Source organism: Hermetia illucens, chromosome 6, assembly GCF_905115235.1.
Source record: "Hermetia illucens chromosome 6, iHerIll2.2.curated.20191125, whole genome shotgun sequence".
NCBI lineage: Eukaryota > Metazoa > Arthropoda > Insecta > Diptera > Stratiomyidae > Hermetia > Hermetia illucens.
In genome coordinates, this window is record NC_051854.1 from 97,149,784 (window position 1) to 97,166,897 (window position 17,114).

Here is a 17,114-nt window from a genome sequence, read left to right on the forward strand (position 1 = left end):
CAAAGTACCTGCAAGAATTGCGCGCATTGGTGGATTTTAGCCAAATGACACTCTGCAGCTAGTTCCAATCCTTGCCGTTCCGCCCATAATTCCAAAAGCTGTAATCTTTCGCTCATTACTTTTCCCCATTCGGCTGTACACATTTGTGAATTAGCAACAATCTGGAAATTAGGTATGATTGTTTTGTGGTCATTTTAACAATATTTTTATGTTAATTGATTTCTGAAATTCATAGTTCATCTTTTTCCTTCCAGCTATTTTCGTATCGGTTGCGAAAATTGTTAAAAGATATACACATATAGACAAGCAGCTATTCTTATTTTGCACTACTATTAACAGTCGATAATAAAATTAACCGATACTGTAAAACAAACAGATCAAAACTGGCAAGAATCTCCACTTTTTGAGGATCCTCTCTTCATCGGAAAAAATACGAGGAAGTGACCACTCGATTGCGTTTGCTGGAGGTATCAACATCATTGATCAAAATTCCACAGAGTAATTTTATTTAAAAAGCCAAGGGTGTGTTTTTTTTTGTTTTTTTTTTCTGGAAACTTGAGAATTAAGCGATACACTTTAATTGGGAACGTACCGTATTGAAGCATATCACATTGATATAGTGGAATAGTTGTGAGAAGAATTGTATCGTCAGCGCTGCGTTCACTCTACAACGACGCAATAGTGCCATAGCTGATCCTAAGACAGTCAACACAAGTCCCGCTGCCGAATCGTGATCAATATTTTCGGACAAAAATTGATTTAGAGTTTGCGAGAGTTCTACGCGAAAACAGTTGACTAAATTACGAAAGGCCGTCTGCACACTTTCCGCTAAAACTTCTTGCGCTTGAACGCTAAATGCTGAAATATGACGATCGGACTTCAAGAAATGTAAGAATTCCGAACTATTTGCCATCCAAAATGCCAAAATCCTTGGATCTGTGTATTGATCTTGAACCACATTGTATATCAAATTAGCTACATGATGAAGGAAAATGGTCAATTTGTGTGCACGTTCTGTCGGCTGAAGATCAGGTCGATAGTGGGTTGACGCTCGATATCTGCAATGAGAAAATAAACATTTTATGTGTTGCATTATTGGTGATAAAGGGTCCTTTTCGATGTAATTTAAGTTAGTAGATATCAACAATGCAATCTGTAAACATGCAGCATACAATTTACCTGGCACAAAGATAGAGAGTATAAACAGGAGCAAGCTTGAAAGTGGGAATGTTGACATCTAGTTCTGTGATAACTTGACGCAGGAAAGTCTCTTGATGTGTTTCGGGAAACTCCAATACGGCCGGTAAAATTGGTTCTTGGCCTCCGTTCTGCGACTCGTTGACATTGTTGACCGTCATTTTTGGGTTTCTTTAAATATTTAGAAATAAAAAAATCCATTTTATTTTTAAGAAGGACAATTACAAACGTAAGAAATTTTCGAACTATTATTCCATTTTGCATAGATCCATATATGCATTTCCTATAAATTCAAATCAAACTCATTTCGGAATTTCCTATTAAGTGAAAGCATATCAGAGGAATTTGCCCCGCAATTAGCACGAAGATATTTTACACTAACTAATAACGGTTATAGTTCGAAAAAAGGTACATAAATTTCAGGTGGATTTCGGCAATTTGAAACGTCTAACATATAAAGTCTAATACTAAGTAAGCAAATTAACATGTAACTGCTATGTGCAACATAGGAAAACAAATTCGGACAATTAAAGATGAACAACTCGAATGTGTAGTGAATTTAGTGTGTCAAGTGTTGAATTGATAATTGAAAGCAAATACCTGGTGTCTTGATTCGACCCGCTTGATTTATTACTCGATATTGATTTTGTTTCATTGTCCACATTACCATCCATGTCATTATGAAGGTTCATTTCGGAGTCTTTTGTTTTCATTCCATCTCCACTTTGACTCAGATAACTATTGCGTCCCTTATCATCTGCTCCCAACATTGATGGATTGCTATTGTGATGTATCTTTTCAAAATCAGTTCGACGATTCTGCGTAAGTACAGAATCCGTTGAGTCCAGATACGTTTGCTTTGCGCTATGAATTGGTCCTTGTGTAATAGAATTGATCGGGCTCAAAGCACGATCCTCTTCGTTCCATGATGGGGAAATTGGTGATCGACTAAATTTTGCGTGATTTCAAGAATCATTTTTGGATAAAGTGTATGTTTTTGAATGTAAAAATAAAAAGTATAATAAAAAAATAAGTGGCAAATATTCTACGACGATGAGAAGTATATCACTAATGTTATTTTGTGTATTAAATTTAAAACACACACGAATACACACAAGATATTATAAAAAGCCGTTATTTTAAAGCGTCATTAATGCAAGCACGGAAATTTTGAAGAAATTCAAAAGGTCACAAAACTATTCGTTAATTTCCTTTACTACATTTCTCTGAGCTGTAATACCTTTCGTATAAGCAGGCTGAATCCAATTGCGATTGTGATAAAGCCAAATTGTAGCGCCCATCAGATGGCGAATCGATGAAGCGATAAGATGCGACTCTTCCAAACATGACGACTGAGCCGTTCTGAAATTAGAAATAATCATTTTAAACTGGCTCACTCATTCCATACCTTATATAATGGTTGAACACTTTTATAGACTATTAGAAAAGAAGGAATCGAAAATTAAGCGACCGTTAGTGGACATGCATTTGCTAATGACACTGCTTATGTATCATGATGAATGCCGCCAACGTGTTGACAAACGGTTTCGTCCAAGGCAGATGGCAATCGAAGTCTACTTGATGTTGAACCGGACCAGATGGAGAGCAACTTACACTCGGTTCTTTGGTCCATGCGCCTTTCGTTTTAGCCACAGCACCTAAGCATTCAAAAATAGAAAGAAAGATGACTAACGCTTTCGTCCAGGGCAGAGGCGCTGCCTCACTTCTACCCTGGGAACAGGATCTCTCATATCCCAAATAAAAAATTTAGCTTCCGTGAACTTTTTTGATATGAGGGCCAAATTTATAATATTAAAAAAAAAAAATAACTATTGGATCTTGAAATTTTTGTCCCAATGCAAGTTGTAGGAACCATCATATAATTGGCGGAAACATTAGAAAGAGTGTAGAGGAAGGTTCTCCAGAAGCGAAGTAGGACTATATACTGAATCCTGCCTGCCTGTCAGAACCTTCTCCTTCGCCCTTACCGGGAAGAGCGGAAGAAAGGGAAGCTGGTGACGTGCACGTGGACCCAAGCGGCCTGGACACTGTGAACCTGGGAAAGCTCCAAGATGGCGCAGAAGAAGGCACTGTGAAGGAAGGTGATGTACCTTGGGAATGAGGACATAGACCTGGCTGCACAACTAGGTGCGGCAATGTCCAGAGAAATTGGACGCAAGGCAGCGGAATTTTCGGCGGAAGGTGCGAATAAACTGGTAACCCCGGTGAGACCCATACTGAATGCATCAGACTCTTCTATCACCGGTAATGTGCGGAAGAAGCGTAAGGTCAACACATCTGTAGCGGGCAATGCTCTATTGTGCTCTGCACCAGGGCCAACATCCGCGCGTCTCGCGGGGATTAGGACGAGGCAGGAAGGAAGAGGACGTATGCGCAAGCTGCAGCCTCATTTCTGACAACGGCCGTGGGAGTTTCCTCTAGGGATGGCAAAAATTTAGAGGAACAATTTACCCTCCTCCAGGAATGCTTGTGTTATTAAATGCTGTAGCCTGGAACGAAGCCAAGATTTAACAATCAAGGTTTTCGCGATGGACTTCTCCATTTGGAGTGCACTGATAAGGGTGCCTTAAAGTGGTTTCAACAGTTTGAATTCTGGCGGTCGATCCAAGCCCACTATTGTCAACACTGGATTGCGCAGGGCAGAACATGCCACACGTTGATTACGTGGCCCTCGAAGGAAGGCAGGGGACATCATCGGCATGTTGGGTGAACAGAACCCTAGTATGGACTTCGGACACTGGAGGGTAAAGTTTATGAATGCCAGGCAGGACAAATCTACAAAAGTGGAGGGTTTTAGCTTGGTATTCGAATTAACCTAAAACAGTCTGAACGTGCTCAGAGGCAGTCACCATATGGTGCTCCAATTTTTCCTAGATAGATTTAAATTCTATCATATCAGAAAACTGTAAAGCATCATCTCCATTTTGAGAGCGAAGAACAATGATGATCTTCGACTCAGACAAGGTAGACTGAATTGCAGTATCTTCGGTGTGTTTTCTACAAAGGAGATGCGCGCGGAGGATAGTGAATACAGTTTCGAAACCCTCGTATGACAGTTCGTACCTCCGAAGGGATTACATAGTGAATCCTACCCGGAACTAAATTCTTCTACATTTACGGAACAGGCAAAAAAAAAACACAAACCAAAGACGTAAACGAAACTGTTTTGATGCCAGTTCGAGTGATGGGAGCTATGCAAACTAGACACCGAAAATTACTGAAAGTGTTAAGTGGAAAACAGATGAATGCATGGATGGGGATATGAGAACTGCTGTATCTGCAAGTGCGGTTATTCTCAGAGAAATCAAATACGAGGGAATTGGGTCTCTGGCGGTGCGGTGTGGGGGAAACCTTGTCACACAACAATCGGGGCATATGCTTCTAACTATTTTCCATTACACATTAGACTAAGTTTATATCAAAAACAGACAAATTGGTCAATTTAACCTGCAGTTTGCCAAAGTCTCCTCCTATCTGCAGGCCACGAGGCTGAAAATGTTGGAGGACTGCCCCTAAACTTTTCTGATGCAAGAGCCATGAGTTCTATTCAATAGTACGGCATTGGATCAGTAAAGGGGGCTAGCATTTTTTACGATGAAAGATCCATAAGACTGAGAACTTATGTTCTGATGTCAAGACGGTTAGAGGCAAACATGCTGACACAATTCTGTTCCCAGGACCTAGTTCCGGTTATCGTACAATGCCAGATTAATGGTGAGAGGAAAAACATGATAGTTGCCTCTACTTTTTTACCCTATTATTCTTTGTGTCCTCCACGGACGCAACAACTGAGGGATCTGGTAGCGTATACAGAATTATCTCAACAGGACCTTTTTATTTACGTCTAGACAACATTTAGTCTCACCTAATGATGTCTGTTTTGAGATTTAAGGTTAAATATTGGTGTTATAAAAGGATTGTCAAAGAAAGCAGTTTAAGACGAAAACTAGGGAGCGGCGGGAAGCAAATGATAACTCCCCGGGCCAGGCGGCCGTTAGAGCGAGCATCGTTGTAAGATAGATTTGCAACTGTTCCTCAATTACGTACTGAATTGCCGGAAGAGGGAAATGTGTCAGTTAATGTGAGAACGGTGCAGCGACGGTTGAATGAATTATGACTCAGAGGTCGAAGACCAGCAAAAAAGCCGATTTTAATGAAGGCTGAATTGGAGGTTGGAGCGACGTGACTGGACTGTGGATGATTGGACGTGAGTCGTGTTCTCCGATAAGTCGAAATTCAATTTGCTGGGATTTGACAGTCCGTCCCCAGTGCGAAGAAGAGGAAAGTGTGCTGTACGAACTACATGCCATTCTCCCTGAGTAATGATGTGGGGATGCAGAACATCCAAAGAAAATGGGTAGTTTTTCGTTTCTAAGCAATGCTGTCAACGCAGAAAAGTACAAAAAAGTTATTGAAGATTGCGTTGCTTAGAAGGTAGAAGCACTGCATGAGCACTTTGATGAAGTAATGTTTAAGGACGATTCGGCTCCGTGTCATAGAGCTCGTACTGTAAGTAAACGAAATTGTTTATGGTTTATCCTCAATATGGTTCTCTTTCACAGGTAACATCTTGGAAAGAACAGCTTGAAATACAGTCACTGTAATGGCTAGGAAATAGTCCAGATTTGAACCCCATGAGAACTTATGGGCCTTCATGAAGTGGCGACTGCAACAAAGGTTGATAAGGAACAAAGCAAATCTAGAAAAAACTTTACGAACATACCTTTTCCCTCAGAACTTCAACTATAATTTCCACCATATTCTTTGAATAGAAATTCTGTTGGTGCAAATAAGAACACATAAGGCACAACTTTATTCTTCAGCGTCACGATAAACTCGAAAAAAAAAAAACACTTTTGCACTTGGATTTTCTTTCACACTCGTAGGCGCATAGCAATCTGCGTTGAGTAGTCCTGTGATCACCTCGAAAATCGTGCAGAAGCCCAGAAACCATTGGAACTCTATTTCTAGATTCAATACGATGGAACTACTCTGGCAATCTGCTCACTGTGTGTAGAGGAAAATGAAATCTCGGACGCTTTAGCAAAAGAAGGTTCAATCTCCTCCATGCCAGGACCGGAACCAGCAATTGAAATATCAGTAGCATTGGCTAAGGCTGTCTTCGTAAACCAGGAACAGGCTTCCCGCAATAACAGTTAGCGGAGCCAAAATGCTGCTAGACACATCAAATTTTTCCTGTCAGAATCAAACACGCGTTTATCCTGTCGAAAAGTAGGAGGACTTGCAGAAGTATGGTAGGCATTCTGACAGGCCATAATTCACTAGTTGAACATATGTTCAGAATAGGAATTATTGAAGATTATACGTGTCCCTCCTGTAATGAGGAACTGGAATCCACGGAACATTTTCTATGTATGCGATGTTCTTCAGTTGCCACGGGTAGCATCACATCCACTAACGGAAATCCTGCGATACATTAACGAATCCGGGATATTTGTTTAGACGAGGGTGTCGAGTACAATGGACCACCATAGTCTGAGTGCTCAGAGGCTATAGCTTCTCCCCTACCACAAACACATACACACAATCAATTTTTTCTTTATTTTCAAGTAAAATGCTCACAATACTTCAACTAAATGAAGGTTACCAAGTTGGAGCTGTTCAGATTTAGTATTAAAACTCAGAGATTTTCTCATTGTTCACAGTGAATAGCGTCGTGATTTGAAATTTCAAACATACATAAATACTTATGTGCTCACGATTACGAAATTCCAACTGAGTTTTCAGTAAATTTTTTTTTCCACATTCCGAAAACATGTCATTCGAGATACAATTAAAAAAATCATTTAAGTTCGAATATATACACAAAAGCCACCAATAGTGCGTTAGTGACTACAGAGACCACCCCTTCCGATTGACGAGAAATGGTAATTTCAAAAACCGATAATTAAGTGGCTTTTAGTGCCCTATAGTACCTTCGATTTGCAGATGGGTTGTTTTTTTCTCGAAAGTTGGACGTTCCCAATCAATTTCGGTAATTACGACACCAATAAGTAACATATAAACTTGATTGACGCGACGGACTAAATATTCTTAAACCGCCGACCACTTGAAAATCGATTTCCAACTACATGAATCGTGTTTTACGGAGGAATTCGTTTCTGGCTTGTGATTTTACTGGAGTCATCTGTTTTTAGTTCAAATTTTATCTCGCTCCACAATCATTGTAAGTCTGCAATGGATGCATGACAGCAACGTGCTCTCCACCCCCAAATGTGTATCATTTTCTCAGTAAAAATTCGAAAATGATAAATAATATCGGATTTATGCTGTATTACCATGAACAATGCTAAAGATAATTGTAATCATAACAACTTTCTATGCATCTACTGAGGCAATAAAGTTATTTATGGATAAAATTTCAAATATTAAAATATTGGATATTAATTGGAAAGAAATCGTAGACTACCCAGTGGATATTTTTAGCATAATCATATCTGAATTATGAATGAGAGATTAAGATTATTAGTATCCCAATAGTTTAATAAGGAATTAGTGTCTACGATTATAGAGCCTAAATAAATTTTCGATATGTAATTTGAATTGACCGATTGCTGTGTTTAAATGGAATAGGTTCAAAAACATGAAAGCCACATTCGAAAAACATACGATCGAAACGAGCGCACTAATAGGTTCGCACGCACATCACACGATAACCATCAGAATAACAAAATATACAGTATATCATTTTAATTTCTTTGGTATGATGGAAAAGCCACCCCTATGTCCTTGAATTATAGCTTTAATAATTGATAAACCCACAAATAGTGTATTAATGAAGAAAATGACAGGAAAGAAGTAAGGAAACGAATAAATGTGAATAGTTTGGAACGATAAAGAGATAGTATGGGGTAATTACATGTAGAACAGTTGGTTGTTGAATATGATGCCCGTTCACGAACGTTAAAGCGTCCGCGTGTAAAGGTGTTACTGTGCACACTCCTTCCAGCAATGAAATCAGACAATGTCGAGCTTGTATCGAAGGTCCGAATAGCTGCAATGTGTTTGTATTCGCCGAGCCAACCTGCAACAGATAAATATTTTAGTGAGTACCGTTTAGAGGACTATTAACGATTTTTCCTCATATGTGTAATATACCTCAACTGGATCGCTGCTCAATTTAATTCGTCGACCTCCATCACCACTATGCGTTACTTCAACTAGCATCGGACCCTCCCGCTCACTTGATATACTGTTCGATCCATTCGAAACGCCAAGAGGCTTCTTTTTGCGTCGTCTTGGCTGTGAATCAGCTGGTCTTCGTCGTACATGAAACATGATGGAACCTATAAAAATGAACAATCGAATGTGATTTTAAATTGACATATACTTTGGATCTCTTTATGGTAATTCACATTCATTTTATTTGCATCTAATAGCAAATTTGTTGACAGAAAGAGGTCAGAATACGAGAGGCGAAAAAGTAATTCTTTTGATCAGATTGAACAAACATTCAGCGTCGAAATACAGTTTTGTATAAAGTAAATTTCGATGAATCAATTTACACATTTTCAGATCAGTCTGACACAGAAATTAATTAACTTTATGGACCAGCGTAAACAGGTAAGTGTACCCTGTGCTGTTTTTATTATTAGGCTTGCCAGAAGCAACCCCGAACACATATTTATCTTTCGACACCAAATAATGGTAAATCTAAATCTTCCATACTAGCAAGATAGTGACTTGGTATGTTCCCGATATTCGGCATTTAGGATAACATTAGTTCCGTTTATTGCAGGAACTTGTGCCTGACACACCTAAATGAAATTTGGCTTAAACTGAGCGGTATATATCTGTTTGCTGAATATTAAATGCATATTCTTCTTAGACGGTTGGTTTACCTCCATCGAATTTAAGCACGGCATTTTCAAACGCCAGGATTAAGTATTAAGCTGAGTAAATAGCCTATTCGTATTTTTGGATTGAAATGACTTTTATTTTTTTATAGAACTCAAAACAAAAAAAATAATTTAAATATTGTATGGCACGATCGGAAATCTATCGCTATCGTATGTTTAGAGGTATGATTCTGTCCTTGTAGAATGGGGAAGCCTTAGGTACTCTTGGTTCTAGGCCATGTTGGGTTAGAAGGCAATAAGGCAACACACGAACTGGCCAGAAAGGAAGCAGAGACCCATCTACACGGACCAGAACGGAAATCGGAAACGGGTGGCTATGCCATTCAAAAAATAAAGAGAACCGGCTGAGGGAACAATACTGGATGAACCTACCAAGAATGGAGCACCCCAGGATGCCTGTGGGGATACGAATCCAATCGCTCAAAGGATTATTAAAACCTGACCAAAAAGAGCTTCCGGATCATAATGAGAATGCGCACTGGTCGCTGGCGACTAAACTATCACCTGAGGAAGTTAAGGATATCTACGGACACTGTCTGCAGGTTCTATGTGGAGAATGACGAAACCTCCATACATGTTCTGGGACACTGTCCGGCGCTTGTGCAAAGTAAGTTCAAGTTCCTTGGGAGAAAACACTGGAAAATTTCTTTTGACAGTTGTTTTCCCTCTGTCAAGCGTTTTGCAGAGACCGGTATAGATTTTGATCTGACAGAGCAGTTTTATGATGGATGGAACAAAGCAAGAGTCTCCAGTTTTCGCCGAGTCCCCAAGCTGTTGCAACGGAAGGTCGCGATTCTAATCTCACTCATGGGAGGCGATTTGTTTTGTAGGCTAAAGGTCAGGTATCAATCTACTCAATTCTAAATGAGTACATGAATCAAATCGAGGAAAATTCTGGGCAAGCGCAATGCTGATCATATTACCTCTTAGAGTACTGCTATTTTGTAGAAGCGAAATTCGCTAACACACTTCAAGACCAAGATTCAAATTGGAATTTTATGCCACCGATTATAACATAATCTAGAAAGTATTGATTCCTGTTTAGAACTTGCAACAAAAAACGTCGAGTGGTCGATGAAGAGAGAATCTTTTTTCATGAATCCAAAATGGTTGGCTAAAAATGAACGGCTTCTATAATTTGTGGCTGATTTGTGCCCTATCTGAAGAATTCGGTTATGGAATTTAAATATTTGACTTTATACGAAACCGTCGATGAAATTCTGAAATTTCCCCAGCTCTAAACAAAAATCAGCGTTTTTAGAGTCATTCCACGCGAAAAAACTCCAAGGGAATTATTAAACTTTTCGACACAATCAAATACAAACCTACAAGAAAATAAATAAATAAAGATTCGGCCGAAAATCCCGACTAGATTTTCTCTGACCGGGGAAGCTAAATTTCTGGGCTCAATCAAGATTCTCGGAACCGTGAACAACAGAATTAACGCTGACGGAAACATTCAAGTCTCGGAGACGGTAGTGATTCCCCAAGTCAACTATGTGACAACAGGAAAAAATAACGTCTTCCAGCAGGTCATAATGTCCAATAGGAAACGAAGGCAAACTCTTGGCTTCATAATAACCAGTGCTATTACTGGTCTCGAGATTTGTGGCCATTGTCAGCTCGGAAGATAGCCATTTCCGGAGTGGTGACTAATATAAACAAGAAGAATTTAATAAGGCCACACGATCGGTTTTGGTCGGAAGGCCGCAACTAGAGTTTCCCAACTAATACCAAAAGTAAAAAATAAAAATTTTGCAGGTGTGTGCACAAGTAAGGAGTCATAATGTACACTCTTCAAGTGAGACAGGATTCATTTTCGGAAAGTGTCCAACCCCAAAATCCCAAAAAAATCAGGAAGGTGCGTTTATAGGAAATCTAGGCCTCAAAATGTCTCATTCCGATAACTGCTCAAATAAATTTACTAATAGTATAATACTAACTTTTAGAAATTAACTAAAAACCCCCTTAAGTTCATGCTAGGGGCACTACCAGACTTTACTGTATCTTAATCCATGCAAATAAGATGCTGACGTCATAATTAACATTCGAGTGAAACATTACAGTTCCATATATGAAGAAGTTACTTCTCCACAACCTTTTTACCCTTTGCTGCTATTAGGTAAGCCCTTTTTAAGGTTTTGTTTGCAAAGCAAAACCTTATTAAAATCAGTTCAATATCGGTCTGAAATAAATTCGCGGGAGATACCGCAAATAGTGCTACTTCCAGAAAACTATTCATCGCAAGTAGTGAGGATGTGCCCTGTAATCCTATGCACGCATACCGGCTTATTGAATTTTTCACGGTATTCACAGCACTCTCTAATCTTGTTATTTGCCGAGAGTATAAAGAGACAGTTAAATTTTTGGAGAGTGCGAATCCAGGCCTAGGATTCAGACTTATTTTGACGTACCACTGCGGTCGTCGCGAAATAAATTCAGGTCCGCTTACAAACACTGGCTACGAAGTAAATGATAGAATAGTGTTTGTTATGAGCATGCTAGGTATTGACATGGAAGGATTAAACTTATTTTGCAGTTTAATGGATTAATGGATTAATCTCGGGCGAGCGAAATGCTGACCACATTGCCTCCTACAGTGTTCTGTAGGGTACCGTTACGGTCTTGAATGAAGTGCTCTAACACACTTCAAGACCATGATCCAATATGGAATGTTGTGCCAACGATTATTATTATTAATGGATTTGTGCGAAGGCCTCAGCGAAAGCGCATACAACATCGTTCAGCATATTTACGAAAGCGCAAAATTAATGTTTGGATCGTGTTCGAAAAAAGCCGTTGAAAAAGAAAACAAGTCGAGAAACCGGAAGCTTGACGTTTCAGGTATAAAAGGTTTTGTGTTTCCCTATGTGAGGAGCATAACGTAGTTCTCCATTTGCTTATAGCATTGACCCGAGATATTGAAATCGCTCAGTTCACCATTGCCAGAACTGACCGATTTAAATATCTCGAAGGGCAGGTTACTCTGCCATTGCCAGAACTCAGCGATTTAAATATCTCGAGTCAATGCTATCAGCCAATGGAGAACTGCGTAATGAAATTGTTTCACGCATTAATGCATCCTGGATGAAGTGGCATTCCCCAACTGGTGTTCTTTGTGATCGACGTATCAGCGCACGTCCCAAATCTAAAATTTACTGCAATGTCGTTCGTCTGCCGCTCTCTATAGTTCTGAGTGTTGGCCGACTATAAAGGACAATGAACGGCGTCTTGCGGTAATGGGGACGAAGATGTTGCATTGCACTGGTGGCGTGACACGTTTTGATTACGTCTGAAATGAGAATATCCGCGATCGATATGGGTTTGCACCGATCGTGGAAAAACTGCAAGAGAGGCGTTTTTGCTGGTGTGGTCACGTAATTCACGCTAACGAGAATTCAACAACCAGTATTGGTCAGAACATCGAAAGCAATGGTAAGCAACCAAAAAGCCGGTCAAAACAATGGTGGCTTGATGCGCTGGATGGGGACTTAAAGGTCTCGAGATTACATCCTGATCAGGCATTTGATAAAATAAAATGACGAAACCGATCACCACGAGCCGACCCCGCTTGTGAACTGAAGGCTGAAGAAAAAGATGTGAGGAGCGACGAGTGCACGACAGCTCCGTGTAATATAGCTAAAAATTCCATTGCCCTCTATTTTCTAGAAAGCGATTTAAATAAATCATTTGTGTTGATAATGGTCAACCTCATACGCTTCACACTCTGAGTTTAATATTATTATCAAATGCCAACAATTTAACCAACATCAAATATAAAAAAGGGCTAGGGAGAATTAGATTCTTCTTGAATGGAATTTTAATATTTCACTCGAATTTCAATTATTCTCGTTAATTATGACGTCAGCATCTTATTTGTATGGCTTAGGATGCTGTTAATTAGCACGAAATTGATAAGTTTGAACTTCTATAACTTTGACACTAATAGTTGGATTTTCATGGAACTTGGCAAGTGTATGCACGATACTGTCCTCTATGCCGGTGCAAAATTTGGTACACCTAGGATGAGCTTAAGGGGAGTTTTTTAGTCAATTTCTAAAAGTTGACAATATACTATTAGTAAATTTATTTGAGCAGATACCGTAATGGGACATCTCTCGAAGATTAGATTTCACATAAGTGTTTTACACAAAACCCTAAAAAGGGCTGCGGATAAATAGATTCTTCATAAATGCGACTTTAATATTCCACGCGAATGTCAATTATTCCGGGTAATCATGACGTCAGCATGTGATTTGCATGGCTTTGGAAGCGGTAAATTCGCGCGAAATTGCTAAGTTTGAACTGCTATAATTTTGGCGTTAATTGCCAGATTTCCACGAAATTTAGCACGTATATACGAAATATTGTCCTCTATACTGGTACAAAATTCGGAAGTCCTAGGATGAACTTAAGGCGGGTCTTTCAGTAAATTTCTAAAAAGTAGTAATATACTATTAGCAAGTTTATTTGAGCAGATATCGAAATGGGACATATTTTGAGGCCTAGATTTGATCTAGACGCACCACCCTGATTTTTCTCGGATTTTTAGGTTGGGTAGTTTCCGAAAATGAGTCCTGTCTCACTTCAAGTGCGTACATTTTGACTCCTTACTCACGCACTTTGCAATTTATGCCAAAACTAATGCCAGTCTCTAAAAGTGCAAATCGAGACCTTTCATTTGATACCCTACACAACTATATCCGGTGAAAAAAAATTTTGAATCCCCCCTTTGCATGTATGGGGAGCCCCCCTTTAAACTCCACCTAAATTTATGCCACTCGCTGTATGCGTGGGATTTCATAGTTCCCATCTATCCACCAAATTTCGTTCGAATCGGTTTAGCCGTTTTGGAGAAAAATGCGTGTGACAGACAGACAGACAGACAGATAGACAGACAGACATTGAATCGATTTTAATAAGGTTTTGTTTTACACAAAACCTTAAAAAGGAAAATGAAAAACATTAACGACCAATATTGAATTTTAAAGTTTCCGGAGATGGCTCTTGGAAGAAACGTGGTTTTAAATCGCTATATGGTGTAACGACACTTATAGGCTATTACTCTGGAAAAGTGATTGGGCACCTTCCCAAAAATACGATGAATAGCTTGCAAATCACACAGAAGAGTGCATGAGGAATCACAAGGGTACCACAGGCAAGATGGAAGTTACTTCTATCACTGAAATTTTCTCAACCTCTAAAGAGAAGTTCGGTGTGAAATGTGGCAATTTCATCGGAAACGGTGATTCATAATCTTTTAAGGCCATATTAGATGTTAACTAATATGGTGAAGAATTTCCAGTGTTTCAGTGGCATAAAGTCATTATATTCATTTATCACGCATTTCACTTGAGGCCATTATATTGAAAAATAGAAAATATAACACCATTCTTTTCTTTCATTAAGTACCGTAGGCCACGAACTTATCAGCCGGCCCTCGTATTTCGAACTAAGCCAAACTTATTTGGTAGCGAGGTCGGTTCATCTGGATCATATTCGCCACTTTGAGAGGCTTGGTCCAGGTGCAACCGGGAGGCTTTCAAACCGCCACTTAGTGTATCAAGTGATCGTTGTTTCAGTTTTCCTTTGGGTCGTTTCCAATCGACTTCGATGTTCAGGCCAGTCTCAGTGAGTTTCCCTCAGCACAAATTACATGCCCATATCATCGAACACGCTTCCCTTACAATTCTCCCACGATGGGTTCAACTTCATATCAATAGTGGATTATCTCATTTCGGATGTTATCATAGCGGGCTACTCCAATGATCCAAAACAACATTTTTCTTCCATTGCAGCGAAGCTGCGTTCATTGTCTTTGGTAGACAACAAACACTCAGAACCATAGATGGCAACAGGGCAAACGACATTGGAAAATCGCCTCAGCTCTAAAGGAAGTGGGATTCTCTTCGAGGGTCTCTATGTACGTCCATACCGGAGCGATCACTTTTCTTCATCCATTTTTTACTTAAATGTTTAAACAAATGATGACAAATGCAACGTGGGAACTATATGCCACTGTTTGGTGCAAAATAATTCGCACATGAGTAGAATTAGTGACAAATTATTACTGAAATTTTATTTGACTGGCAGGTTTATTCAAGATACTGGTGGACAAATAGTAATACGTTCACAAATCTAATTGTCAGTAAATTAGAAATTTTCCGAATTTAATTAGGAATTGATATCAAATTTTGTTAGAAGAAATCACCAAACTTGCTGTTAGTTTCATTTGATTGTACCATTAATAGAGAAAACAAACAATTGTTCAATAAAATTACAACTTTATATTTCTTTTTTAAAAATAGAATGATTTTTCTGATCTATAATTTCCATTGAGCAGTATTTCAGAGCGGAATGTAAACGCTGTTTGCATACAGTTTGATACCAAGTTCGCTTGTCCGTTTTGGATATTCTTAAACTAGCCAACCGTATCAAAGATGACGTAGGTTCCACATTTCAATTCCTCATTATTCCTCATTAGTGTCGCATTTATACAATTTGTTTTCCTATTGTATAATGGTAAACAAATACTCTACCGTGAACCAATATGAGAGCATCGCAAATAGTCGAATTATAGTCAGATTATACAGAATATTTGAATGTCTCCGTAACATAAAAACAAGTATCGATTACTACGGTTTTTCAGAATATTAGAAAAATGAAAATCAACACTTCTAACACTGCCATCGAATACAGGACAAGGGCAAAGCAATGGAATTCATAAGAAAATGCCAACTTAAAACTTTTCATTGGCAATCGACATTCAGGACGAGAACTCCTTAAAAGTGAAGTGATATGGAATTGAAACTTTTCCCTTTACATACACTTAACTGGCACTCATTTCTAGTTTTTGGTAACCGGCCATTTGGCAATTATAGATTTTCTCTTCAAAGGTCACACTTCAACACAAGTTATTTCACACTATCTCGGGCAAGTGGATAACACGAAAATCGTCGGTTGTTGTGCAGAGTAATACAATTATCTTCAAGAGGGAGATGTTACGCTGAAAGATTTTTTTTTTTTTGCAGAGAGTAAGTGGTAGAATGAATTGGGGGCAAATCAAATACTTACGGCGTATACCCCAATCCATCATATTTCTATTTTTCACTGCTACTCAAAGTATAAGAAAATAAACTTAAAAGAAATATCATAAGCACAGGTTCTCTAGGACCACATTTATAGCATCTACTTGCTGGTGAAATATTTATTGGTTCGAATGGATCGGTCAATTCATATTTCACTGTGAACATTAAGTGCAAATTTCCATTAGTGCGAAGCTCAAAAAGACATGAACGCGGCGCGAGCACCTGCACTGAACTAGTGAACTTTCGGCATGCCTTTTTCCGTCGCTCTCCTTATCTTCATGTCAACATTCCTCTTTTTGTCTCCTCAAGCCCCACCATACCTCGATGCGCCTTCTAACCATATTCTATATCCAATTCTGACCTAATATACACTATCAAGTGGCTGTCTGTTTGTATGCTTGTGCGTTTGATTATCAAAGGAGGCATTCAATACAAAGACATTAGGCGGGCTTCCTAGACATATGATTGATGACATTTGCCAGATTCCCAAGCGTCAAATGGATTCTGGTTTCTAGGAAGTTTCTGCTTCCCAGTGGTTCAAGAAGGATTTCATAGATGTCGTCAATGTGGGCTACTATCGATTTTTCACAAAACCCTCACTTATAACCGTTGCAATTTGTGCGTTATCTATGATCTAGGATGAGTCAAAAATTGTTTCTGCCTTACAGGCATTTGTATTCGGGGAGGTACTCACATTGATTTGGTACTCGAAGCAATTACTTAGATGTTTAAGTGCTTTTAGTTAATCACTGCAATATATTGAATTCCATTGTGCAGGACATTTGAATTTTCTACCGGAAATCCAGGAAAGATAAATATTTAAAATACAAAAAAAAAAGTTGGTTTTCTTCAGGCTTGTATGAAAACTGTCTCGGTGTTGAATTTTCACATATTATATTTCTTCAGAAAATCAAGTTACGAAAAAGAT

General features: G+C 39.0%; 1 protein-coding gene across 6 annotated transcripts in view; it reads right to left on the reverse strand.

Annotated features, from left to right (window-relative positions):
- Positions 1-17,114, reverse strand: part of LOC119660448 (afadin) — a 110,881-nt gene that overhangs the window by 17,181 nt on the left and 76,586 nt on the right. For 4 of the 6 annotated variants that reach the window (XM_038069004.1, XM_038069001.1, XM_038069003.1 and 1 more), the window contains exons 8-14: positions 8,338-8,525; positions 8,099-8,263; positions 2,438-2,559; positions 1,798-2,145; positions 1,180-1,368; positions 593-1,058; positions 9-161 (exon numbers count right to left, since the gene is read on the reverse strand). In XM_038069004.1, coding sequence (XP_037924932.1) covers positions 9-161; positions 593-1,058; positions 1,180-1,368; positions 1,798-2,145; positions 2,438-2,559; positions 8,099-8,263; positions 8,338-8,525 — 1,631 coding nt within the window. Of the gene's footprint in view, positions 1-8; positions 162-592; positions 1,059-1,179; positions 1,369-1,797; positions 2,146-2,437; positions 2,560-8,098; positions 8,264-8,337; positions 8,526-16,172; positions 16,433-17,114 lie in introns of those variants that run through there. The other 2 variants (XM_038069006.1, XM_038069005.1) reach the window with 2 other exon arrangements.